Genomic DNA, 26693 nt, shown 5'->3' on the forward strand with positions numbered 1-26693 from the left:
GCTTATTTTATTTTTCTTATAATGACGATTAGTATCCTGAGGAAAATATAAAAGTCTTTTCAAAAATAAGAAATATCCAAGAAGGTATTTTTTCCTCCCAGTTTCAATATATGCAGCTGAATGACCCTGAATTATGTGTTATGGATTGAAATTGTGTCCTCCCTCAAAGTTTCATATGTGAAATTCTTAACCTTTAATGTGATAGTATAGGAGGTGGGCCTTTGTTAGGTAATTAGGTCATAAAGGTGGAGCCCTCCTGAATGGAATGAGTGCCCCTTAGGAAAAGAGGGTTTCCTTCCTCTCCCAGCTCTCTATCTGCAAACCAGGAAGGGATCCCTCACCAGGATCCCTGATCTCAGTCTTCTCATCCTCCAGAGCTGTGAGAAAAATGTTTGCTATTTAAGCTGTCCACTGTATAGTCATTTCTTTTTTCTTATAGCAGCCCAAACTAAGACCCTTAAAGGGAAACTTAGAAAAATTTGCTTCAAAAGAAGACATTTAAGGCTTTAAAAAAGTTTATTTATTTTGAGAGAAAGAGAGAGAAAGCATGTGAGGGACAGAGAGAGAAAGAGGGAGGGAGAGAAGCCCAAGCAGGCTCACACTGTCAGCACAGAGCCGGTGCAGAGCTCAGTCCAGCAAATTATGTGATCTTAACCTGAGCTGAATTCAAGAGTCAGGCACTCAATCAACAGGCGCACAGGTTTGTTTGTTTTTTTTTCTTTTTTTTTTTTTAAGAATTATTGCCTTCCTGTTTAATGCAGGATAAATAATCTTCATTATTGTGAAAACTTACTTGATAAGATTATGCTCTTTAAGACCTAATTTACCATGTGTATTAATATGCATGCTCTCAAACAATACTACAGAAAGTACCATGACTATGGAAAAACACACTGCATTAAAAAACAAAAACTATGTCAATGCTAAATAACTTTCCCACCAAAATGCTTTAGCTGGCTACTTCCAATAGTAATAGAGTCTTCTGAACCAAATAATAGATACTGATTTCTAACAGTATTGGTGAATATTTTCTATATTGCCAATATATATATCAAAATCTCAAAACAGTTTTTCTATCATACCCATAACAATTTTTAATATGATAGTTTATGATTTATCAGTGCTGAGTGCTTAATTACAAGCTCATTTCTAGCTATGTATGTTTGTATACAATTACATGCACATGCAATTATACAATGTAATTCAGTAACACTTTTGATGAGTTATTTATGTAATCCCTGTTTTAAAAGAAAAGGAACTTGAGGAAGTATGTAGTCTGCAAACGCAGTTTTAAAAAACCATTTTGCAATGGAGGACTTCCCAGGTCAAGACAGTGGATAGAGGTATTTCAACCCCCTTCTCCCCAAGAAAGATCAGACTTCCAAATAACAAGGAGAACAAAAACCAGAAGAATCATACTCCATCTTTGATGAGGCTCTGTTGAAGATTCTGTAACTTGAACCATTATATATGAAGGCAGAAAGCAGATTAAAGAAAAATGGTAAAGGATTGAGTAGAAAAGAGGAAGATCAAACTTAAGAACATGAGGAGAGGGAGTGACTATAAGGAAGCAAGTCAGTTTGCTCTCACAGGATCCCAAAATATGTCAAGAATTTAGAACACCAGAAACCTCAGAGGAAGGGGATAAGGAGGAGTCGAAATCATCTTTAATTAAAAATATTATTTAGAGACCCAGATTCCTACCCTTATCTTGAGTAGACTCCCTGACTCCTGCAAGAGACTAGATGTTTATTCCATGAAGAAACTGAGCCAGAGATGCTCAAAATACAGGGATACTGTTCTCAGAGGAGAGCAAGGGTGGTGTGCCATACCGAAAACAAGAACTCAGTGAGAATCTGCACACTGAGTGATGGATCTCCTCCCCCTCACGCCCATTTGCCCTTAATTCCAGAAATTTGGAAGCTATAATTATGTTCTCAAAGAAATCAAAAAATGTTTCTCTTCGGAATAAAAACTGCCCTCAAAGAAAATAACTACAGATACTATAGCTGTAATTTAGAAAAAAGGGGGAAGACTAGCCATCTGATCACTCAGTCACTAGTGAAGCCCACCAGGGTTCAAGTCTTTCATTCAGTACTTCCAATCAACTTTTTAGTCCTTTACTCTTTAGTGAATGAAACAAGGATAGAATGAAAATGGGGGGGGGGAAATGAACAAAGAACAAGAAGGAACTTCTTGGAAACTAAAAATATGTTAACCAAGAAANAAAAATGAACAAAGAACAAGAAGGAACTTCTTGGAAACTAAAAATATGTTAACCAAGAAAACAAAACAAAAAAAACAAAGAAAAAAACAACAGAAACAATAGGGGCACATGGGTGGCTCAGTCAGTTAAGCCTCTGACACTTGATTTCGGCTCAGGTCCTGATCTCACAGTTCATTATATCGAGCTGACAGCATGGAGCCTCCTTGGGATTCTCTCTCTCTTTCCCTCTCTTTGCCCTTCCCCTGCTCGCTCGCTCTCTCTCTCTCTTTCTCAGAATAAATAAATAAACTTTAAAAAAAAAGAAGAAAATCTGAAAGATGTTGTGTAGGACATCACCTAAAAAATGGAAGAAAAAAGACAAAGAAATAGAAACTGAAATTAACATTTTTTTTTAAAGATTCAGTTCATGAAACCCAATATCTCAAGAATAGGACTAGAAAGAGAAAACATAAAATTGTGGGAAGGAAAATATTAAAAAAACAGAAAAGTGTCAATAATGAAGGATCCATTTTTCTTGATTTAAAAAGCAACTACTACAAAGCTATAGCAATCAAAAACAGTACAGTGCTGGCACAGAAATAGGCACATAGATCAGTGGAACAGAAAGAGAGCCTAGAAATAAACCCACACTTGTACGGTCAATTAATCTACAACAGAAGAGGCAAGAATATACAATGGGGAAAAACAGCCTCTTCAACAAATGGTGCTGGGAATACTGGACAGCTACATGTAAAAAAATGAAACTAGGCCATTTTCTTACACCACATGCAAAAATAAACTCAAAATACATTAAAAACCTAAATGAGAGACCTAACATCATAAAATTCCTAGAAGAAAACATAGACAATAATTTCTTTGACATTAGTCATAGAAACATTCTTCTAGATATGTCTCTTAAAGCAAGGGAAACAATAGGAAAAATAAACTACTGGGAGTACACCAAAATAAAAAGCTTATGCACAGTGAAGGAAACCATCAACAAAACAAAAAGGCAATTAATTGAATGGGAGAACATATTTGCAAATGATATATCTGATAAGGAGTTAATATCCAAAATATATGAAGACCTTATAAAAATACCAAAAACAAACATAAATAACAACAACAAAACCCACCAATCTGATTTAAAATGGGCATTTTAAGCAGAACCTGAATAGATATTTGTCCAAAAAAAGCATAGAGATGGCCAACAGACACATGAAAAGATGCTCAACATCCCCAATCAGGAAAATGCAAATCAAAGCCACAATGAGATATCACCTTATGCCTGTCAGAATGGCTAAAATCAGGAAGACAAGAAATATCCAGTTTTGGCAAGGATGTGGAGTAGAAGGAAACGTCATGCACTCTTGTTGGGAATGTAAATTGGTACAGTGACTGTGAAAAACAGTATGGAGTTTCCTCAAAAAGTTAAAAATAGAATTACCATATGATCCAGTAATTTCGCTGTTGGGTATTTGGCCTAAGAAAATTAAAACACTGTTTTGAAAAGATATATGCACTTTATGTTTATTGCAGCATTATTTACAATAGGCAATATATGGAAGCAACCCAAGTGTCCATCCATAGATGAATGCATGAAGATACACACACACACACACACACACACACACACTAGAATATTACCCAGCCATAAAAAAGAATGAGATCTTGCCATTTGCAATAACATGGATGCACTTAGAGGGTATTATGAAAAGTGATATAAGTCACAGAAAGACAAATACCATATGATTTCACTCATACATAGAATTTAAGAAACAAATGAACAAAAAAAGACAGAACAGACAAACAAAACAACAGACTTTTAAATACAAAGAACAAACTGGTAGTTTCCTGGAGGAGCAGGGCCTAAAATGGATAAAGGGGATCAAGAGTTCACTTATCTTGATGAGCACTGAGTAATGTATAGAATTGTTGAATTATTATATTGTACACCTGAAACCGATAACACTGTATATTAATTATACTCCAATAAAAAAATAAAAAGCTTGCTTGAAAAATGACCTAAACCAAGGCATATTGTTGTGAAATTTTACAACATCAAAGATGAAAAGAAGTTCCTAACAGTTTCCAGAGAAGAAAAGGAGGAGCCATATACCAAAAATTTGGAATTTGGCCTTTTGATGCCATCACAAATCTCAATAGCAACTTAGAAAGCTGGAAGACAGTGAAGCGATGCCTTCAGAATTCTAAAGGACAATTCCCAGCCTAAGATTTTATACCTGATCAATCTGTCAATCAAGTGTGAAAGTAATAAAGAAATTTCAAGGTCTCCAGAAATGTACCTCAGGAAACTCCTGGAAGTTGTGCTTCACTAACATGAGAGACTAAAGAAGAAAAAGGAATAAGTGGTATCCACCACCATAGGGGCTGAAGAGAGTTCTTTAGTATAATGGGAAAGGGAATTTCAGGACCAGAGCTAGGTGGGAGGCCTAGAAACATTGATCATTAGTTAAAGGTCAGAAGGCCCAGGAAAGAAAAATGGAATTGATTGATTACTTGGCAGTTTTCATACAGTGGAAAGTTAAATAAAAGGGCATTTTACAGAGCTTTTAGCAGAGTCTTGAATGTTAAAATCGGATGTTAAAAAAACTGTACAGCACACTTTAGCTCAGCAGTGAACAGTATCTATACAAAGCAATAATAATAAAAACATTGCAAAAACACTTAACTAAAAATTGGAAATAGTATTTTTTAAGTTTTATTTAATCGATAAAATATTTAATATTTTATTAAGTGAGAGAGAGGGCATGAGCTGAGGAGGGGCAGAGAGAGAGAGGAGGACAGAAGATCTGAAGCAGGACCTGTGCTGACAGCAGCAAGCCCCATGCGGGGCTCAAACCCACAAACCGAGAGATCATGACCTGAGCTGAAGTTGGACGCTCAACTGACTAAGCCACCCAGGTGCCCCAAATTGGGGATAATATTAAGAGGTTGGTAAAAGGGAAAAAGATATAAATGTAAAAAAATAAACCAAACCAAAACAGAACCTCATCTCCCATAAAAAAAAATATCAATAAATAAGGTCTAATATTTGTAAATCAAGAGATAGCAATGTGCAGTTGTTATATAGAAAAAGAGATGGATTTCAGGAAAGAACACCAGTGAGTTGACAAGCGTGGGCTTGGGTTGCCAGACATTCATTCAGGGGCGGAAGAGTGTACAGAACAAGGGACCCTTTGTTATTACTGTACCTGCCTTTTAGCATTATTTGAATTTTAAAACCAATTATCTACAATGTAATTACACAATGGTTTTGAAAGAGGAGGAACATGGGTGCACAGTTGAGACCAAACCTGCTTCTGTATAAAATATCTGGCTAAGAATCCTTTGAGACGCAAAGGTGCAGAGCCTAATAGGGCTGGGCAAATTTAGAGATCATTCAGTTCAACCTTCTCATTTTACAGATAGAGAAGTTGAGGAACATAGCAAGTTGATGGGAGAGCTGGGACTGAAACCCAGTGAAGGACTTCTTGTTCCCTCCCCACATCTCAGAAAGGAACAACTGGGAACGTCAAGAACTACAGCAAAGTTCGGTGTCAGATAGTGTGAGATTAAATCATGGCTTCATTGCTTGTGACCTTAAACCAGTCTCACTAGTGAGGTGGCCTTAGACGTGCTAATGAAAATGGAGATAATAAGAACTACTTAACGTATTAAATTAAGAAAAATAATTAAATGATTAAATCAAGAAAATAATGTGAAGATTTTGACATCTAGCAGATAATGCATGTTAATTCCCTATGGTGTTGTAATTTCACAAGACTGTAGGGCCAATGAGATGAATCAAATGAAAGGGAATGTATTTGTAAAGTATAGTTATCTAGGGTGGGCACCTAGTTAGTAGTTAGGGTTCTTAATTTGTTGTGTGACCTGAAATAAGTTATTGCCCTTTCTGGGCCTCAATTTTCTCATCTTAAAACAGTTCCTACTTAGATATTGGCACACCCATGTTCACAGCAGCACTATTCACAATAACCAAGAGGTGGAAGCTACTCAAATGTCCGTGGACAGATGAATGGACAAACAAAATGTGATAAATACATATATTCGGCCTTAAAAAAGAAGGAAATCCTGTCATGCTGCAGCCTGGATGAACTTTGAGGATGTTATGCTAAGTGAAATAAGCCTGTTACAAAAAGACAAATACTGTATGATTCTTTTTATATGAGGTATGTAAGGTAGTCACATGCATAGAAATAGACAGTAGAATGGTGGTTACCAGGAGCTGAGGGGAGGGGGAAAGGGAAGTTGTTGTTCAATTAGAATGGAATTTCAGTCTTGCAAGATGAAAACATTTTGGAGACTTGATTCACAACAATATGTACACTTAAAAATGGTTAAGATCGGGGGTACCTGGGTGGCTCAGTCCGTTAAGCGTCTGACCTTGGCTCAGGTCATGATCTTGAGGTTCGTGGGTTCGAGCCCCACGTCAGGCTCTGTGCTGACAGCTCAGAGCCTGGAGCCTGCTTCAGATTCTGTGTCTCTATATCTGACCCTCCCCAACTCGCGCTTTGTCTCTCTTCCTCTCAAAAATAAACACTAAAAAATGGTTAAGATGGTAAATCTTATGTGTTCTTTACCACAATGAAAAAGATAAATAAAACAGTAGTTTTACTTCATTAGAGTTGTTGTGTTAAACAAGTAAATACATGGAAAGCACTTAACGTAGCACTTTACTCAGTATTAAATTTTATATTATTATTGATGTTAATATCACTCCCTATTTCATGAAAATGCTGCCTGTTCTTTCCTCTGTGCCTGTTACTTCTTTGCTTTCTAAACTCCTTTCTATCCTACAAGGCCTTCCTCAAATCCCACATTCTCCAGGATACCCTTTCTGAATTTTCCTTGTCTGAATATCCCTTGTCCCTCCTTTGATTTTTGTTTGTGCTTTTTTAATGGCACTTAATCTATCTTGTATTAGACAGGTTTGTGTACTGTTTGTATTTTACTCTTCTTTGTACCCCCTGTGAATCACAACATTAGAGACATAAAATAACCAGAACTTTATGAGTTGTTTCAACCAATATGATTCCCAGATTGAGTTGATTAATGTATTAAATAGCTTGGATTCAGTTGTTACTATTTCCAGAGCATAGAAAAGGGATCATATTTTTGACGTTTGTATTCCCAGCCACTACCATAATACCAGTAAATGCAAAATGCCCAGTAATTGTTGAATGAATGAATGAAAGACTGATGAATGAATGAATTGTGTGATTTCTAGAGCTCCAAGTAATAATTATACGCTTTTACTGATTAATAGGAAAGAATAGCAAATTACTCAACAAAATCACTTTTACTTCGTGTTGCTGTAGAAACTTTCTACATCAGCTGTCTCATGGGGTTTTTTTTACGTTGAATTTCTTTTAGTAAGGATTGAAGTAAGATACAAAAATTGAAATGGTTAATATGAATCTTAAGGCTTAAAGTTTATAGGTTTTCATCTGCATTCATTTTCTATTTCTCTTGTAAAAACTTACCACAAATATGGCAGGTTAAAATAACACAAATTTGGGGCACCTGAGTGGCTTAGTCAGTTAAGCATCCAACTCTTGATTTTGGCTCAAGTCATGATCTCACAGTTCATGAGTTTGAGCCCTGTTTCTTCTGCACCGACAGCTGGAACCTGCTTGGAATTCTCTCTCTCCCTCTCTGCCCCTCCCCCGCTTGTATGCATGCTCTCTCTCTCAAAATAAATAAACTTAAAATAACACAAATGTATTATCTTAGAGTTCTATAGGTTAGAAATCCATGTGGGCTCAACTAGTTTCTCCAGTCCAGGTGTCATTAGGTCAAAGTTAGCTGTTGGCTTGGTTTGGCTCTAATCTAAAGGCTCTAAGAGAGATTATTCAGGTTGTTTGTAGAATTTAGTTGCATACTGTTGATTAAGGTGCATGCTCCCTTGCTGGCTCAGCCAGGATTCATTCTCAGCTTCTAGAGCTATCCATGAAAACAAGCAATTATGGTTCAGGTCATTCTCATGCTTCAGATCTCTTTAACTTTTTCTTATGTTTCATCTCTCTTCTCACCTGAGAAAGTTCTCCACTTTTACAGCCTCATGTGATTCGATTGAGCCCACCCATGTAAATCCCGAAAAATCTTGGTATTTTTAAGGTTCTTAATATTAATTACATCTGCAAAAAGTCCTTTTTGCCATGTTGACAGCTTTCAGGTATTAGCACGTGGACATCTTTAGAGGCTCATTCCACCTACTACACCATCCCTGTCTCTTCTTTTCCCTTGAAGTTTGTTTATATAGTGATGTTGTTTTTCCTTTAGAATTTCCCACAATTTGGATTTTGCTGATCATATCCCCCTGGTGTTTTTTCGCATATTACCCTGTTCCCTGTATTGCCTAGAAATTAGATCTAGATTGTAAAGACATAATCAGATCAGGTAAATGCTGTGTTCTATCAGTAGACCCTTATATCTATGATTGTCTCTTGTATAGTGTTAGCAGCATTTGTGATCATCAACCCTAACTCCATTATTTCAGCAAGGATTACAAAATGGTGATATTCTTCTAGTTTTATCATTCCATCTTCATTTACTTTATTAACTGCTTGGTTATGCTGAGGTACATTTCACATAGAAAAGGCTGGATAAAACTAAATTCTTCCCCTGTATTTTCTGGTTTTCAGAATGAGTTGGTTATCTACCAAAAGTGACCAGTTGCTTTTGTTTTTTCAATATGATTACTGACTCATCAATTTAATGTTTGAAATACTTCAATCCATTGTAGTTATTGTTCTCACTGATGCTCAAATATCCCCATGTTCGTTCAGTGGAAGCCCCCTGAGGTTGGCTCCTGAGTCCTTTTGATAAGACTTCAATAGTATTTGATAGTGTCTGTGCTTTCAGTCTAACAAGATATCCCAGCTCATCTTGTGCATGTTCTGCCTCCTATCCAGCTATTTCTCCATGGAGCTTACATTTCTTTAAAGGAACATGCTATTTAGATTACCACAATTTAGATACCGGGGATGGTCATTGCTACTGGTTTGCTCTTTGTTTCCAGGCTTTACTGTGGTCTGAGCTAGGCAATTAAAAAAAATCATCATGGTTTCATACTGACACTTCCAATTTAAATTCAGAACTATGGGATTTTAACTTAGCCTCACTTATCTATGCCCATCTCTTTCTTCTTTCTCCTATGCTTAAAAAAAGTTTTGTTGTTTCCTAGTGACATCAGCATATGTCTTATTTGTTTTATCTGACAATATACACGTTCAAGTTCTAACACAAAAATACAGCCGCCAATGATGACTGCTGAAAATAGTTTGAGGCTTTTTTAACATTATTTTTCATCTAATAAAATCTACCATGGCCATGTAGAGAAATATTTTTCATTCCTTTTTAGAGCTGCAGAGTAAGCTACCAGTCCGCCGTCAATGGAAAATTGGCTTATTTCCATTTTGTTGTTATTTCAAATATTGCCTCAATGAATAAGTCTTTTTTATGTTTTGGCCAGTGTATCCCTTGAACAGATTGTTAGAAATGAGATCACAAATTACACATGCAATTTTGCTGGATATTGCTAAATTCCTCCTCCAAGGGGTCTTGACATCATTGTGTTCCCATCAGGGTATGATATTGTTTTCCTATACACCCTAGCCCATAGACTGTCATCAAATTTTAGAATTTTTGCTACTCTAATAGGTGATGAGTAGTATCTTAATGTAGTTTAAATACTTATTTCTCTTATCTTGAGCAATATTAAGCAGCTTTGGTTTAAGACATGTTTGCATATTTCTGAATTGTCCAAATCTCATGTCCATTTTAGTATCAGATTATTGTACTTTATTTTCAGAAGCTTGCTATAGTATTAAGGATAGTAACCCTTTGTTTATAAGTTGCCAGTATTTTTCCTCACTTTGTCATTTGTCTTTTTATGTATGGTTTTTGGTATGTGCTTTTGCCATTTAAAACTTTTTTTTCTATTTTTACTTTGTCAAATGTATTAACCTTACCCCCATTGCATATTTCAGACATAGTTAAGTATTTCCCACTCCCCTAGGTTATAGAGGAATTCACTCATGGTTGTTGTTGTTTTGCATTTTAAATCTCGAATCCATTTGAAATGTATTATGTATGATGAAAGGAAAGGATCTAATTTTATTTTTCACATGGCTGTAGGATTTACCCAGTGTATCTATTAAAAAGTCTATCTGTGGGGTGTCTGGCTGGCTCAGTCAGTGAAGCATGTGACTCTTGACCTGAGAGTTCTAAGTTCTAGCCCCACATTGGGTGTAGAGATTACTCAAAAATAAAACACAAAATAAATTAAATAAAAAGTCCATCTTTTCTCCAGTAATCTGAAGTGCCACCTTTGTTTTATGCTAAATGTAATTTATACAAATATTCATATATAAATTGTCCCATTGATCTCTATCTCTCTTTTTATTTGCCTGTTGTTTCCGACCTGTGCTTGATAACAAGGGAAATTAGGGACATATGAAGCCATAAAAGCTTTTAGGACTAAAATCCATTATGTAAATAGTTCTTAGACTTTTTTTAATGTTTGTTTATTCTGAGAGAGACAGACAGACAGAACATCAGCAGGGGAGGGGCAGAGAGAGGGAGGGAGATACAGAATCTGAAGCAGGCTCCAGGCTCTGAGCTGTCAGCACAGAGCCCAATGCACAGAGCTCAAACTCATGAACTGCAAGATCATGACCTGAGCCGAAGTTAGATGCTTAACCAACTGAGCCACTCAGGCGTCCCAGTAGTTCATAGGTTTAGTTGCTTTGTTTAAATGAGGGAAGTAAATTCATTTCTTTTGTGTGTAGCAAAGAAAATGTGAACCTAAGTAAAGAGAGAATCATAAAAGTAAATAGTCTAAACTTTTCTTTAAGAGACTTAAGGGGGTTTTGTGGGGAAGCAGCCTGATGTAATTAATGCATGAGTTCAATCTATGGGGTCAGGATCCTGCCCCTCAGGACCTGCTTTGTTGTGGGCATGTTCTTAATTTCTCTGAGCCTTGGTTTCCTTACTTCTAAAATGGAAATAATAAAATCTTTGAGGGCTGTCATGAACACAGAAATATCTGCATGCCATCACCCCGCCTAGTGCCCCCACATAAAGGGCATTCAAGGAGTGTTGGTTCTCTTTTCTTTCCCTCCAGGGAAAAATGCATCTATAATTTTTATGGTGAGGTTTTCTCTGGCTAGTCATGAAAATAAGAAATGGTCTTAGCTTTACTGTGCAAAGCTGATTAAATAAAAAGGGTAGATGAGAAATCAAAGTTCTTTATTTCCAATTGCCCTGTACTTCTGCCGTCACTGGGCAGCAGCCTTCCCAGACTCGACTTTCAGACCGAAACAGGACAGGTGGGTTGACAGCAACCACAGGGGTTGCTGACTTCTACACCAGTGTAAGCCTGGAGGAGGAGAGATCCCGGAGAAGGGGCGAGAGCAGAGACAGCTGGCTTTTCTCTTCACAGTACAACATTGCTTTTGGTTTTCCAGTTCAAGAGAGGAGTCTGGCTTATGATACTCACCATTTCCAGAAAATCTCCTCTTCATCTTGAAAGCCCCTACCTCCCCTGAAGTTGAGAGATCTGTCCTTAGAAAGAAGAATTATATACAATTTGGTTCTGTCCAGAGTGAAATAGAGATCTGAGCATTTTTCTGACAAAATGCTTTATTTTTTAAGATCCTCATATCAGATTTTCTTTCATAAGGTGCTATTTTGCTTTACTGAGCCTAATTTCACAATTGTCTATTTTAGATTGTGATACAATATAGATATATTTAAGGAATTTGTTTTGAAAACATTTCAAAATCATTTTTGGAGTTTTTTTAAATGAATTATTGAAGCCCTAATCAGACTTCACTTCATAATTTTATTCCTTCCTTTTAAAGTAAACCCATTGAAAGTAGTTCATGCGATTCACAATGTTAAGAACTGTTATATGAATATGAAAAGGCACTACTAAAAATGATTTGATCAGTTTTCACACAACATTGATTAGATTACATTCATGCACCATTTGAAAGAATGTTTTCAAAAACATTTTCATTTAATTTTTGCAACAGCATTGTTATATGTCAGATTGTTAACGATAGTTTATACTGAAGCCCAAAGAAGTTATATTTTAACAGGCAACTACAGTTTGAGACTAGAAATTCAGATTTCAACCCAGTATTCTTGCCACAGTGTTACAACTGAACTAAGTTCATAATCAGCAAAAACATTAGGTTTAGACATGCATACATATTAAACTTTCCATATTTAACATCACGTCAGATTTTCCATTGAATGAATCTTCTGCTTCATTTACAACATTCCATTTGTAACCTTGCTTAGTTTTCTTAATTAATATGAATAGCTAACTAGTCCTTTGGTATGTCCAAATGAGAACTATTAAAACTGTTATGGAATAATATTCTGGTAACTTGAAACCCTCAGAGGATCAGTCCTCACACAAAAAGTTAAAAAAAAAATAGGGGGGCTCAGTAGGTTAAGCATCTAACGATCTCTCTGTCCATGAGTTCGAGCCCCCCATCGGGTTCTGTGCTCTTGTTCTGTGCGGACAGCTCAGAGCCTGGAGCTTGCTTCAGATTCTATGTCTCCTATCTCTCTCTGCTCCCTCCCCTGCTCATGCTCTGTCCCTCTGTCTCTCTCAAACACACATACACACACAAAAAAATAAGAACATTAAAAAAATTTTTTTAAACAAAGTTAAAAAAAAAAAAAGGCAAAAATAGCACTGCTGGTTAAGAAAGAACTTAGTGCCCGTGTCTGGTTTTGTTTTCCAGGTGGCACTGCATGCTTGTGGAGCAGCAACGGACATGGTAATCGAGCACTGCATCAAAACGCGGGCTGCCTTTGTCACATGCCCTTGCTGTTATGGTTTCATTCAGAACACCTCAAAGTTTAATTTTCCAAAAAGGTGATATTTAGTGTTCTACCTAAGGCACAAATGTGGGGAATAAAGGGACATACCAAACTCACTTGATATAAAGTTGCAATGAGAATTCAGTTTTGAGCTCATTTCCTCTCTCTACAGAGGCAGGTGTTATTTATAAGTTAGATAAGGAAAATGCATCCTCCATGGCTCCTCCTTGATTTTTCTCTGGATCCAGCTCCAGAAGACACATTTAGAAGCAAGTCTGAGACTGAGCCGACTAGGAGTCTGATGGCTTTGGCATTTCTCACCACCAATGAGAGGCAGTGGGTATAGGGGTTACGTGCGTAGAACCTGCAAGGCTTCTGCCTGGGTGCAAGAATTGGCTCCTCAGACTTTTATACATTGTTTCTCCTCAGGCAATTTTCCTTAAACTCTTTTTGCTTACCCTTCCTATCTACAAAATGGAGGTCATAACAGTAACAACCTCGGTTTGTGTGAGAATTGAATGATCTGAATGTAAAGCACTTAGAAGCAGCATAGGGTAGGCATCCAATAAATTGTGACCTGTTGCCAGTCACAGTAGTAGCAATAGTATTTTAATCTATCTACCTACCTATCTATCTATTTTTATTTAAATCCAAGTTAGATAACACACAGTGTAGTCTGAGCTTCAGGAGTCGAACCCAGTGATCCATCTCTTACTTATGACACCCAGTGCTCATCTCAATAAGTGCCCTCCTTAATGCCCATTTAACCCATCCCCCTATTTTATTTTTTTAAGTTTATTTTTTTAATTTATTTTGAGAGAGAGCTAGAGAGCAAGCAGGGGAGGAACAGAAAGTGAGAGGGACAGAGGATCCTAAGTGGGCTCTGTGCTGACAGCAGAGAGCCAGACGAGGGGCTCCAACTCATGAACCATGAGATCATGGCCTGAGCCCAAGTCAGACACTTAACTGACTGAGTCACCAGGAGCCCCTGATCATTTTTAAGATAGAATAGATTAAATATGTTAGTTTGAAAATTCTATCCCATGTGTCAAAAAAAAAAAAGCTTGGTCATTTGCATAATTACTTTTAAGAAATCTTAGAAAATTTCCATCAGAATTTATAGTTAAAGGCTTCTGAGTAAAGTAACAAGGTACAAAAAATAGCCTTCTTTTACTTTTTGATTTTTTTTGTGTATTTCATTATTTTGTTCTTTACCACAATCTACCAGTTGAGAGAAAACCAAAGGAACTTTGGAAAAGCGAATAATAAAATATAACTTAGGGTTTATTGAATAGCTGAAATATCTCTTTATTCTGAACCTATACAGATAAAATGTTTCTTTCACAACCATCAAGAAATCTATAAGTCTAGCTCTATAAAGATTCTTAAGAATGCTAGTTTGAGTTATTCAGCCTGTAGTTTCACTTAATTGATTTTAAAATCTTACTTTAGCGTCTGTCAACATTTTCATATCTCTGTAGATTTTTTGATATTTTCTCCTATTGTCATTGGAAAACCACTCGCAGGCCATTATCCCCCTGCCCTAATCACCCCAGGGTCAGGTACCAGACAACTGGGGGCAGCCCCTATCGCCAGAGCCACTGACATCATTCACGCTAGCCAGTCCTGAGCTTGTCCGTCCTGCTAAGCCATTCCTGCCTATGGAATTCCCTAACAAAGGCTCTTGCCCACATGTCATCCCACTCCCTCTGCCTTCTAACCAGTCTGGTGCTCTCCCATGTGGCCTGTGTGGGAACTGTGAGGAAAACACATGGCAGTCATCGCCTGATCTCTTGGCCTCACCACACCTGAAGAGCAGTGAAACCTACAATTTAAAGCCCCTGGATCTGGGGCACCTGGGTGGGTCAGTCGGTTAAGCATCTGACTTCAGCTCAGGTCTCATGGTTTGTGAGTTCGAGCCCCACGTCCAGCTTTCTGTGCTGCCCACTTCAGATCCTCTGTCTCCTTCTCTCTCTGCCCCTCCCCAGCTTGCGCGCGCTCTTTCTCTTTCTCTCTGTCTCTTTCAAAATTTAAAAAAAAGCATTTAAAAAAACAAACACCTGAATCTGTGTGCACCCATGTGGGAAAGAGAAAAACAAAATGGTTGTGTGTCTCTAATAGTCTAAACAATATTCGCAAAGTTCTTTAAAATTAATAACATACTGATGGTGTGCCTTTGGCTTTTTATAAAGACATTTCAAACTGGCATAGTTTTTAGTTTAGGATGGCATTATGTATTCCTCAGATAAAATATGTATTTTTGCTTATAGTTTCTTCTATATAAAAATATAGATGATTCTATTCCTAATATTTGGTTTCTCTACTATTTAAAATAATGACTCTTTTTCCTTTTCTATTTCAGTGAACAATTCAAGAAAACTTTATCATACAAGGTAACCTTAAAAAGTTCTAGATGTCTTTAGAATATACTTTTTATTCCTTTATATATTTCCCCTCTCAAATTTCTAATGGGATATGTAATCTATAGTTATCTTGGAGTTACTCATCAATATGTAATATGGGGTATGGGGGACGCTTTGTTTTGGGGTGGTATTTTTTGTTTTGCAAATCAAGATTAATGTCCAAGTAGGTGTGAGATTTGCGAGAGGTCTGAGCGTTTACCCTGCAAGCTAACTTGTGAGCCTGCCACAGTGCCGTGAAGGCTGGCAGAGAGGAGACTTCCGAATCACAGACACAGGGTAGCAGCCGGACTATCATCATTTTTGCATTGACCTCCCGAGACCCAGTTCCCCCTGGACAGCATGAAACAGGCCAGGTGACCCCTACACACACAGTGAGTTCCATTACAGGAGAGGAAAACTGAGCTCAGGAAAGCCAGGTGTTTTAAGGTGTAATTTTAAGCAGGCATTCCTGCCCTTTGCTCCGGAGGGACACAGTGTGTTGTTTCCAAAGCTGCTCCCTATACAGATGTCTTTGAGTCGATGATCTAGAACACAGGGAAATTTTTCTGTAAAAGTCAGCTGGTTATAAATATTTTAAGTTTTGTCCGCCACTTAATCTCCCATCCATTATACTTTGTCCTGGTCATTGTTGTTGCTTTTCTTGGTGGTGGTTTATGATCCTTTAAAATTGTAAAGACCTTTTTGGGGGGCACCTGGGTGGCTCAGTCCATGAAGCATCCGACTTCGGCTCAGGTGATGATCTGGTTTGTGAGTGCAAGCCCCCCATCGGGCTCTGTGCTGACAGCTAGCTCAGAGGCTGGAGCCTGTTTCGGATTCTATGTCTCCCTCTCTCTCTGCCCCTCCCCTGCTCATGCTCTGTCTCTGTCTCTCTGAAAAATAAATAAACATTAAAAAAACATTTTAAACTGTAAAGACCATTTTTAAGTTGAGAGCCATACAAGAAGAGGTCATAGGTTGGATTTGGCCTACAGGCCACCATTTGCCACCCCCGGTCTAGAACCAAAGCAGCACCTCTACTCATAATGCATGAAGAAACACAAGAGACCCACAGAGAATTGTCTCTCAACAGTAGTCAGAACATTACATAGTTTTGAGTCACCAATCTGAGCAAAACAGATTTCTGGCTTTCTGAATATCACCAGTAGCTAACTAATTGGTCCATAACGTGACATAATGCAATCTAAGAAATGGGAATGAAATTTGCCAGAAATACATGAATAATCCCATTAAAACTTCATAAACTAGTTTAGATTCTTAGTTCACTTCTTGCACAGACTCACTAAAAATACATAGCCTCATTTTATGTGCTAGCACCCATCTTTCAAGATTTTTTTCCTTCTCCATCCAACAGTGAAGTAGTGAGGGACTACTTCTATCACATTGGCACATATATCTCCTTCAACCTGGTTTATAACCCTTAAACATGTACCTCCTGCTCTGTCTCCCACCCTCTCCTTTCCCCCTCTTGCCCCCACATCTAAGGAACTTGAAGTGCTCATGCTTTCATCCAGAACCAGGCTTTTCCTTCCCTTCTGAAATTAAAGTCTGTATGTCTTGGGGAACTACCAGGTTTTTAGGGAGACATTAGGACCCCAGGAATTTTATTTTCATAAGATTCAAAACACTTTACCTTTCTAAGACCCTGGCAGTACAGTGGACAATGAGTTGAAAAATAAACTCAAATTAGGCCCCCATTTTTAATCCATCTTTGAGTGACACTAACTAAAAGCAAACTGAGAGGATGTGTGGAAAAAACCTAGGGCGATGAAGAGGTAGGATGCCACAGTCTCACGGGCTAGAGAAGAGTATAAATTTTGTAAAGAATACAGACAGGGCACTCAGTCTCTTCCAGAGAAGAGAAAACTCACTGGTACCCAGTTCATCCTTGTCTCCTCCTTCTCCCACACCCCCAAAGGCTGCTTGGCCACCTGCCCTTTTGAGGGTCTCAGGTATAAAGGCTCTGGAGAAAAGTCTCAGCTTCTTGGATATTGTGGCAAGATGGTATCTCAGTATTTCTTGACTTAACCCTGATGGATGGCCTGCCAGCCAGAAGTAATGGATGTCTTAGCCAAATATATTGAGAGTNTAGACTGTCTTCTTAGAGCCACATTCCTGAGATTCAAATTTTATTACAGGAAAAATAGAAGTGAACTTTAGGTCTTTTAGTTTAACCACATGATAGTCACAAATTGTGACCATATTTGAGCTAAAAGCAACTGGTGAAACGGCCCTGAGGATTCTCCTTGCACCTGTTCCTAAGAACTTCATCTGAAAAACAGTCTGCTTGAAGGGAAAAGGTTATTGAGTGCCATTTTCTGAAAATGTGTTTCCTTTAGCAGTATCATGTATGCAGTACTTTATTCAATTAAAAATGAGGTGGCTTTTATAATTTTCACAATGTTGAAGCAGAAGAATAAAACAGACTCGCATTCTATTGCTTTTTCTTTTAGGAACACATGATTCTGTGCAGATTTGCGGATCAGACAGCTGTCCAGCTTCCAGCGCAGCGAAGGCTCATAGGTATGTGTTTTCACAGAGCAGCTGGTGAGTAGATTATGCCTAGGAACGAATGGACTGGCTCTATCTGGAGAAAACTGGTCCATTTATCAACAAGGAACTAAAGTTTGTTTTTTCCAAAAAAGGCCATCCATATTGAAAAGGGCTTTGTGACTGTAAGAGTATTTTATCCCATTTTTGTTAACATTAATACTTTTAAATTCATTTTCAATATTCGTACATTGTGTAGAATTATGTCCTTACTGTTATGAACAAACTGAAGGATCTGTCAAAGGCCACAGAGGAAAATAATAAAGATGGGAAAATCAACTACGCATGCCAAAATTAACGCATTAAAAAATATATAAGCAAGGATGATAAAGTTTTCTTTCTTGGTAAAAAGTTATGCTTATGTATTACTAATCATAGACCAGTTTATTGGACATCTGTAATAGTAAACATTACCATGGAATTGGAAGACCTACAATAACATTGCAAGTTTAAATAATGAATTTATCCAAGACTTTGTTTTAACACAAGAAATCACATTTAGAAGGACAATAGTGGCTAACAGTGCACATTTAAGCACTGAGTGAAATGCCCTTCCCGTTATCTCAGGAAATTCTAATGAAAATACTTTTGGGATATGTACTATTATTTAGACTTTACAGATGAAGGAACTAGGACGAAAGCCTGTCCAGGATCCTTTACCCAGTAGGTGATGGAGTCACACTATGAACCCAAATTATTTGATTCCAGACATGAAGCTCCTATCCACTTTTGCAATGCTTCCCAGTGTTGGAGTCACATCACTGGAAGGCCGGGTTGCAAAATTAGGGCATGAGATGATTGAGTGGAGTCAAAAATAAAGCCCCACATTGGAGGCCATCATAGTATATTGGAAAACAGATGGCTGTTTCTTGGCTGGGCACCAGATGTGGTAATTAGCTTGCATCCAGGGACTGTATTGTATGAGAAGCAGTTATCTTTAAACTCTAAAGTCAAAGTCAGCATAGCAAGATACACATTTAGAGAGGCATTTGAGACCTGAGCCTGAAGGAAGAAGTGATTTCCTTCTCCTTCTCACACTCTGGAGCATAAACATATGGGAAAAGCTCTTCCTCTTTCCTGCCTGCAACCTCTGTCTTCTTCCCATTCTTTTTCTCTCCTCTCTTCCCCATTGCCAACACTTTGAGTTTGTCAAGTGTACATTTTGAATGTTCAGGGAGCGCTGGAAGGTTAAGTTGCTGGAGTTGAACAGGAGGAGTGGCATCTGGCATGATCACTGGTATGAGGCAAGGGAAAGTCAGGTTCAAAGTCATAGACTCCATCAAATGTCAGCATCTGTACTTTGCATGGGCCATACTTTTGTTCTATGAACATTTTAGGAAGCTTCCCAGGGCCCAAAAGGTAGATTCCCAACAATCGAATTTCAGTTGTAAAGATACTTCAACATGTGAAAACATGAGATTCTTCTACGTAATAGAAAAGGAAAAATTAACTGGACTGGGATCAAAGCCAAGGATAAATGAGCTGCAGTGTAAGCCCAGGGTGGGTACTGAAGGAATGCAGGGCATCTATACTGACAGAGAATGTTTCATTTTAAACTTAAGAGTAGATGGGTGTGGGGGGAACCTTTACAGATGTCTTAAAGGACAAACAGTATTTTAAGGGAAACAATGTCAGCCACAGGACCGTTGATGAATAGAGGGTGATTTCACCTGCATGGAATTCAAGACATCTCTCTTTATGTCATTTCATTTCTAACATAGTGCATCCTTTTTGGCGTAGGGGCTTTTAAGGTAAAAGGACAAAATAAACAGTTTAAACCTGAGTGTCTCATTGCCAATTCTTACCTACTCATTTCCCCTTCCTTGGTTTTCCTGTGAGGGTTCTTCTGTCTTCTGTAGAACTTCTCTGTTTCAGTTATTTGGCTTCACTACTGAAGCTGCATAAGTCCAGTAGTTCCTGCAGACATTCAAGTAAAGTATTTAAAAATAATGTTTAGTCATTATTATAATTAGGAGGGAAAATGGAATGAAGTTCTGCATAGTCAGTAACCTCTTGGAGGATGAAATTCATGTATTGAATTTAAAGGAATTGAAATGAATAAAAGTAAACCATAGCTTTGAACGTATTCAACTTCAAATCATTTTTATTTCCAGACCTACCTTTAACATAGAAATTAGCATTTGCCAAAGGAACACAAAATTAGCTGCTTTGCTTGCCAGGCAGATTTTCTCTTTTGTTTTCCAAAGATTACAAAGAAAATTGAATACCACTCTTTTATAGGGATGCAAGAGTTCTGAAAATTGATTACATTATACTCAATCTGAAAGAACCAACAGACTATTAAGAATTTTCGCAAATATTTTCTGTTTCTCATTTTTCCTTGTCCTAAAAATTCCACTTTCAAATGTATCATGTCTCTCAGGTGACTCATAGTCAGCATGATACTTTAGCACTTTAATTTTTTTTTAATTTTTTAAAAATATTTTTTATTTATTTTTGAGAGAGAGAAACAGTGCGAGCAGGGGAGGGTCAGAAAGAGAGGGAGACACAGAATCCAAAACAGGCTCCAGGCTCTGAGGAGCTGTCAGCACAGAGCCTGTCATGAGGCTTGAACCCACGGACCATGAGATCATGATCTGAGCCAAGTTGGACGCTTAACTGACTGAGCCACCCAGGCACCCCTCAGCATGATACTTTAAATATTATTAAAGATAGATGCCATTTTCCCCTAATACTACAGGTAATATATTTTCACAGGAAATGCAGAGACCAGGTCTTAAAATGTATTTCTAGCCAAAGTGGGAAATAGGATCTGTAGTCTATATTTGAGGTTTATTTATGAATACATATTAAAAAGTAAACATTCTCTAAGTCATCAGCAGACATAAATCTGTGAAAAGTCATATGTAATTGTCTTGTGTCCATACCGATCAAGAATGAAGTTGAAAGAGACCAAAGAGGACTTGGGAGCATATAGCATTCCCCAGGTACTTGTAGATTTTATCACTGTGTAGAGTCCCTTAGACAAACTGAAATTGAATTGTTCGATGTAGGATGTCTCATGATACCATTTTACTGTATTTCAGGAAAACAGTGCATGTGCCTGGTGGATCTGGATCGAGCAAGAGCTGCAGAAGAACGTGGTTACTCGGTTCAAGTAATATCCATGGAGCCAGAGAGCTGCTCTCCCAAAAATAACATGATCGTGGGAGTCCCCATTTAGGAGGAGATATTCACATTTGATGTTTTGCCATCCGTCTTCATGATGAAAGCCCAGTGGCACTTAGGAGGTTCTTGGCATAGCTAGCAAACAGCATTAGCCATCTTGAACTGATTGTGCTCAGGAAGGAAAGCAGCAGGAAAATCATGGAAGAAAGGCTGCCTGCAAAGCATCACAAATGCTCTTGTAATGTATGATTAAGGACTGCTGGTTTTCATGGTGAGAATCCCCTGAAGTCTCAGCTGCCAACAGAATAATACTCAGCAGTGGAAGTTCCATCCCTGGAATAACAATTTCCTTCTCAATTCCCAGCTTTTCTGATCTTGCCAATGTGATGTTCGGTTCAGAACAATTAATCAAAGCCGTTGTGAGCATTGCAGCGTTTGTAATCATTTAGATATTCAGATGGAGACCAGAACTAGATTCGGCGGGATTTACTGGTTGGTGGGTTGTATTTTTAACAACTGGACTTTTTCTATAGTTTTTAAAAATATTTCATCAGGCTATTACAGTATAGTTAACTTTTTAAGCTAGAGTGAGTTGGATTTGTATCTCATTTCATATACTTCCTTGAATATATTTCCCATGAATTCCCAAATGAGATCATTACCGGTTCAAACATTTAATATGAAGACATAAAATAATTGCAGCAAATTTCTCATTATGGAAACGTGTAATTTGGACATAAATTCTAACTAACCAGTAAATACATTGATCAATTGATTCAAGTTTGTAAATAATTATTGAAGATCCATTATTTTCAAGATCTGACCTACATTCTTCTAAGGGCACAAAGATGAGCTATAAGAAACAAGATAGTTTGCCTATGGAAAAATCATGGAAAAGAAAAATTAATGAATTAGTTAAGTTCTGTATGTCATAATATAATGTATGGTCACAAGATTTGTTTTTGAGGTATCATATCTTTTAGTTACATTATTTTGGTAAGACTTATTGAATATAGATTGAATATAGTGCAGAGTTTGGAAGCTTCTTTGAATATTTCTCCCTTCTCACATTCTCCTTATTCCACCAGCCACAGTTTTTAAAGACAGGTGGCATTTCCTTTCTCACATGCTGCTAATTACTTAGATTTACATGTCTTGGGTTATTCCATCTGAGATGAGATTTATTTCATTGATTTTGATGTTTTCAACCCCTGTATGACACATGCCAAGAGGAAAAAGGACTTTAATAAACAACTCTTTCCTCAGTGTGGGCTAAAATGCAGGAATAATTTATTCAGGGGAGGGAGGGCTGAATTCTTGTTTTCTGAGATGAAATTTAAGAAAAGAATTAATCTTTTAGAGTAAGCCCTGAGTATTTTATTCATTTTTACCTATAGACGTACCATGCTCTTTTATCCTGGGCTTTCTTTTTTAAATGGAAGTATAACTTACAGACAATAAAATAACAGGTTTTAAGAGTTTAGTCTGAGAAGTTTTGACAAACTGCCATGTAACTGCCACCAGAAATAAGATATAGGGTATTTCCACGAGCCCAGAAAGTTCTCTCATATCTCTTTCTGTTCAGTTTCACCTACCCCACAGGCAACTTCTTTCTGATTTCTATCACCCTCTATTTTTTCTGCCTATTTTCATCTTTCATATAAATGAAATCATGTAGTATGTAGTCTTCTGACTCTAGCTGCTTTTGCCCAATAGGATATTTTTTGAAAAATACCCACATAGATGTGTATCAATAGTTTCTTCCTAGTCTTAAGTAATATTCTATTATATAAATTTATCAGAATGTATTTATTCATTCTCCTATTGATATTTATTTGGATTATTTCCACTTTGAAAATATAAATAAGGCCTACAAATATTTTTGTACAAGTCTTTTTGTGGACACGTTTTCATTTCTCTTGGATAAATACCTAGTAGTAGAATTGCTGTGTCATTGAATAAATGAATGTCAATTGCCAAACAATTTTCCAAAGTGGTTGTACCATTTTATATTCCCACCAGCAATATATAAAAATTCTAGTTCCTCACATCCTCATAACATTTGATATTTTGGCCTTTTTTTATTTTAACCATTCTAGTGGACATGAAATAGTACCTCATTGTGGTTTTAATTTTCCTTTCTCAGATGACTTACTGATATTAAGCATCATTTGTAAAGTGAATGTTTAAGTCTTTTACTCATTTTTAAAATTAGATCAATTGTCATTTTTTATTGTTGGTTTATAAAGGATTCTTTATATATATTCTGGTTAAAAGTTCTTTGTCAGATATATATATTGAAAATGTTTCTCCCAGTCTGTGGCTTACCTGCTCATTTTCATAATAATTGCTTTAATTTTCAGAAAGCCTAATTTAAGTGTTTTTACTGGCTAATATTTTCTGTGTCCTCTATAATAAATCTTTACCTACTCTGAGATTATGAAGATTTTTCCTATGTTTTCTCATAGAAATTTTATGGTTTTAGCTTTTTACATTTAGGTCTATGATCCATCTCATATCAATATTCACATACAGGTAGTTAGGTTTTGAGGAATATACATTCGTTTTAGCACCATTTATTTAAAAACCTTTTCTTTTCCCTTTGGATTGACTTGGTATCTCAGTTGAAAATCAATTGGTATATATGTATGTCTATGAAGCTTCTAGTCTGTTCCATTAATTTGTTTGATTACTGTAGCTTTAAGGTAAAAATTTTCTTTTTCTTTATAAAAAGATTTTAAGTTATCTCTATACCCAATGTGGGGCTCAGACTCACAACCCTGAGATCAAGAGTTGCACTCTCTACTGACCGAGCCAGCCAGGTGCCTCACCAATTTTATTTTTCATTGTCCAAATTGTTTTGTTGTTCTAGATCCACTGTGTTTCCATATAAATTTTTTTTAATTGGCTTATCAATTTCCTTGAAACAAAAATAGCCTGCTGGGATTTTTGGTATTGTCTGGAATCTTTAGATCAATTTAGGGAAAATGAACATATTAACAATACTCAGTCTAATAATCTATAAACATAATATATCTTTCCATATATTTAGGTCTTCTTTAGTTACTCTCACTAATATTTTATGATTTTCAATATAGATGTTACATTTGTTATTTTTTTAAAGCTCATTTATTCTAGCTTTATTTTTTTTAATTTTTTTAATGTTTTATTTATTTCTGAGAGAGAGAGAGAGAGACAGCGCAAGCAGGGGAGGGTCAGAGAGAGAGGGAGACATAGAATGCGAAACAGGCTCCAAGCTCTGAGCTAGTTGTCAGCACAGAGCCCGACGCGGGGCTTGAACCCACAAACCGTGACATCATGACCTGAGCTGAAGTTGTGCGCTTAACTGACTGAGCCACGCAGGTGCCCCAATGTTATATTTATTATTATTTGATAGTTTTGATGCCATTACCTTAAGTCTTTACGTGTTGTTCATACTACTCAGAATAGCATCCTCTTATCCCTCCCATTAACTTAAGCCCATTCACCCTTCTGATCTTAGACCTGACCTCCCAAGGGAAGCCTTTCATAACTTCCCTGGAGTTAGGTACCTGCTACAGAATGGGTACCATCCAGAAGAGTCTTCCTCATCCACTCCAGTTGACTCAAAGCACCCTTCCCAAAGCCCACATGTTAAGTATGGCGAATAAAAAAGGAGGTGACTCCACTGTTTTCTCACCCTTGTTCTCAGGCATGAAATTCTCCAACTGCGATGGCTGCGGCCAGTCATACATAAGGGTATTAATGATTGCCCTTAGAACACGAGTTTTCTGTGTAAATCCTTTCCAAGGCTCCTTTTCAGCCAGGGCAAATAAAAGAGGTTGGATGCTGGCAGTAGGAAGGCTGTGCAATGACAACAATCCCGGCAAGTGACCTGGTTTCACCCCTACACTTGTCGATCAAAAGCAAAGCTGCTCCTCACTGATCTCTCTTCCCCACAGTTGTAATATTAGAAGCCAGAGATCATCTTTCATTGACTTTCAAGACTGACTCAGAGATAGAGAAATATAATTATTAATGACTAAACAATTTTATCTTATTTAGGGAGACATTTCAGATGTATTAGAAACCAAAATATTTTTGGAGCACATATGCAGAATAGCATGTGAATAACAATAATTAAACATTTCATCTCATTCTCAAGATTTTGGCTGCAGGTGTTACCCACTCCATGGTTCAAGAAAATTGCCATTAATAGAACTTCCACATATGCTTGTTTTTCTATTGGTTTTCATAATAAAATTAGAGATATGTTCCTGTGGAAGCAATGTAATTAAATCATTAAAAAGGAAGCAATACTTTTTTTAAGTTACAATTTTAAAAAACAGATGCTCGGAGTGCCTGGGTGGCTCAGTCAGCTAAACATCCAACTTTGGCTCAGGTCATGAACCCAGGTTCGTGGGTTCCGGCCCCGTGTCAGGCTCTGTGCTGACAGCTCAGACCCTGAGCCTGCTTCAGATTCTGACTCCCTCTCTCTGCGCCTGCTCCTCTCGTTTTCTGGTTCTCAAAAATAAATAAATATTTAAAAAAATTTTAAACAGTCTCTAATACAAAGTAGGTAGGCATTTTTTTTCATGTTTATTTTTGAGAAAGAGAGAGAGAGCAAGCAAGTGGGCCATGAGCAGAGAGATAGGGAGACAGAGAATCCGAAGCAGGCTCTGCACTGTCAGCACAAAACCCAACGTCGGGCTCAAACTCATGAACCATAAGACCATGACATGAGCTGAAGTCAGAGGCTTAGGTTATTGAGCCACCCAGGCGCCCAGTAGTCAGGCATTTTTGAATAGCTATTTCTTATACACCAGAGATACATGTCTTTTGAAGAAAAACTAGAAAACACAGCTATACAAGAGGAAAAAATTTTAAATCACTGTTAATACTTTGTTTTTATCTTCATAGACTTAGCTCTATACACACACAGACACACACACAGAGATTTATTTAACAAACACTAACACAGTATTTAATATTTGCTAGGCAGTATTCTAAGTAAGTCCTTTGTTATTAATAACTCATTTTCAATCCTCATAATGACACTAAGATCTAGATACCATTACTGATCTTATTTTATACAAACTAAGGCCAGTGTTGCATAGTAGAGCAGACCCAGATATGAACTCAGCTAGCAGTTGGCAGAGCTTAGAATCTATTTCAGGCTCTTTAGCAATCCAATTGGGATAGGCTAAGATATGCTACAGTGACAAAATCTCTCTGCCTTTTGAAGTTCTACATAAGAAAGATGTACTTTTTACTCATACCCATCCAAACCAGCTGTGACTCTACACCACGTTATCTTTACACCTGACCAAGAAGCCTTTTAGGAAACTAGGTGGTCTTGTGGAAGAGGAAAACAGACATGGCAAACTAAATGGCTACTAAAGATTCTGCTCAGATGTGATATACTTCACTTCCCTCTGTTTGTTGACTAAAGCAAACTACATATCCCTTCCAGCATTTTACAGAGTGGGGATGTACAACCTTGGTGGACGGGAGTTACAGATTATTGCAAACAATACGACCAA

The 26693-nt window shown here is 37.3% G+C and overlaps 1 protein-coding gene across 3 annotated transcripts in view; it reads left to right on the forward strand.

Annotated features, from left to right (window-relative positions):
- The window catches only part of GSTCD (glutathione S-transferase C-terminal domain containing), a 135881-nt gene extending 114284 nt beyond the window's left edge, over nucleotides 1–21597 (forward strand). For all 3 annotated transcript variants that reach the window (XM_077755771.1, XM_077755770.1, XM_077755772.1), the window contains exons 9-12: nucleotides 12994–13127; nucleotides 15435–15465; nucleotides 17946–18015; nucleotides 21090–21597. In XM_077755771.1, the coding sequence (XP_077611897.1) occupies nucleotides 12994–13127; nucleotides 15435–15465; nucleotides 17946–18015; nucleotides 21090–21226 (372 nt within the window). In that variant the 3' untranslated portion in view covers nucleotides 21227–21597. The remainder of the gene's footprint in view (nucleotides 1–12993; nucleotides 13128–15434; nucleotides 15466–17945; nucleotides 18016–21089) is intronic.
- The last annotated feature ends 5096 nt before the right edge of the window (nucleotides 21598–26693 follow it).

Source organism: Crocuta crocuta, unplaced genomic scaffold, assembly GCF_008692635.1.
Source record: "Crocuta crocuta isolate KB4526 unplaced genomic scaffold, BGI_CrCroc_1.0 scaffold92, whole genome shotgun sequence".
NCBI lineage: Eukaryota > Metazoa > Chordata > Mammalia > Carnivora > Hyaenidae > Crocuta > Crocuta crocuta.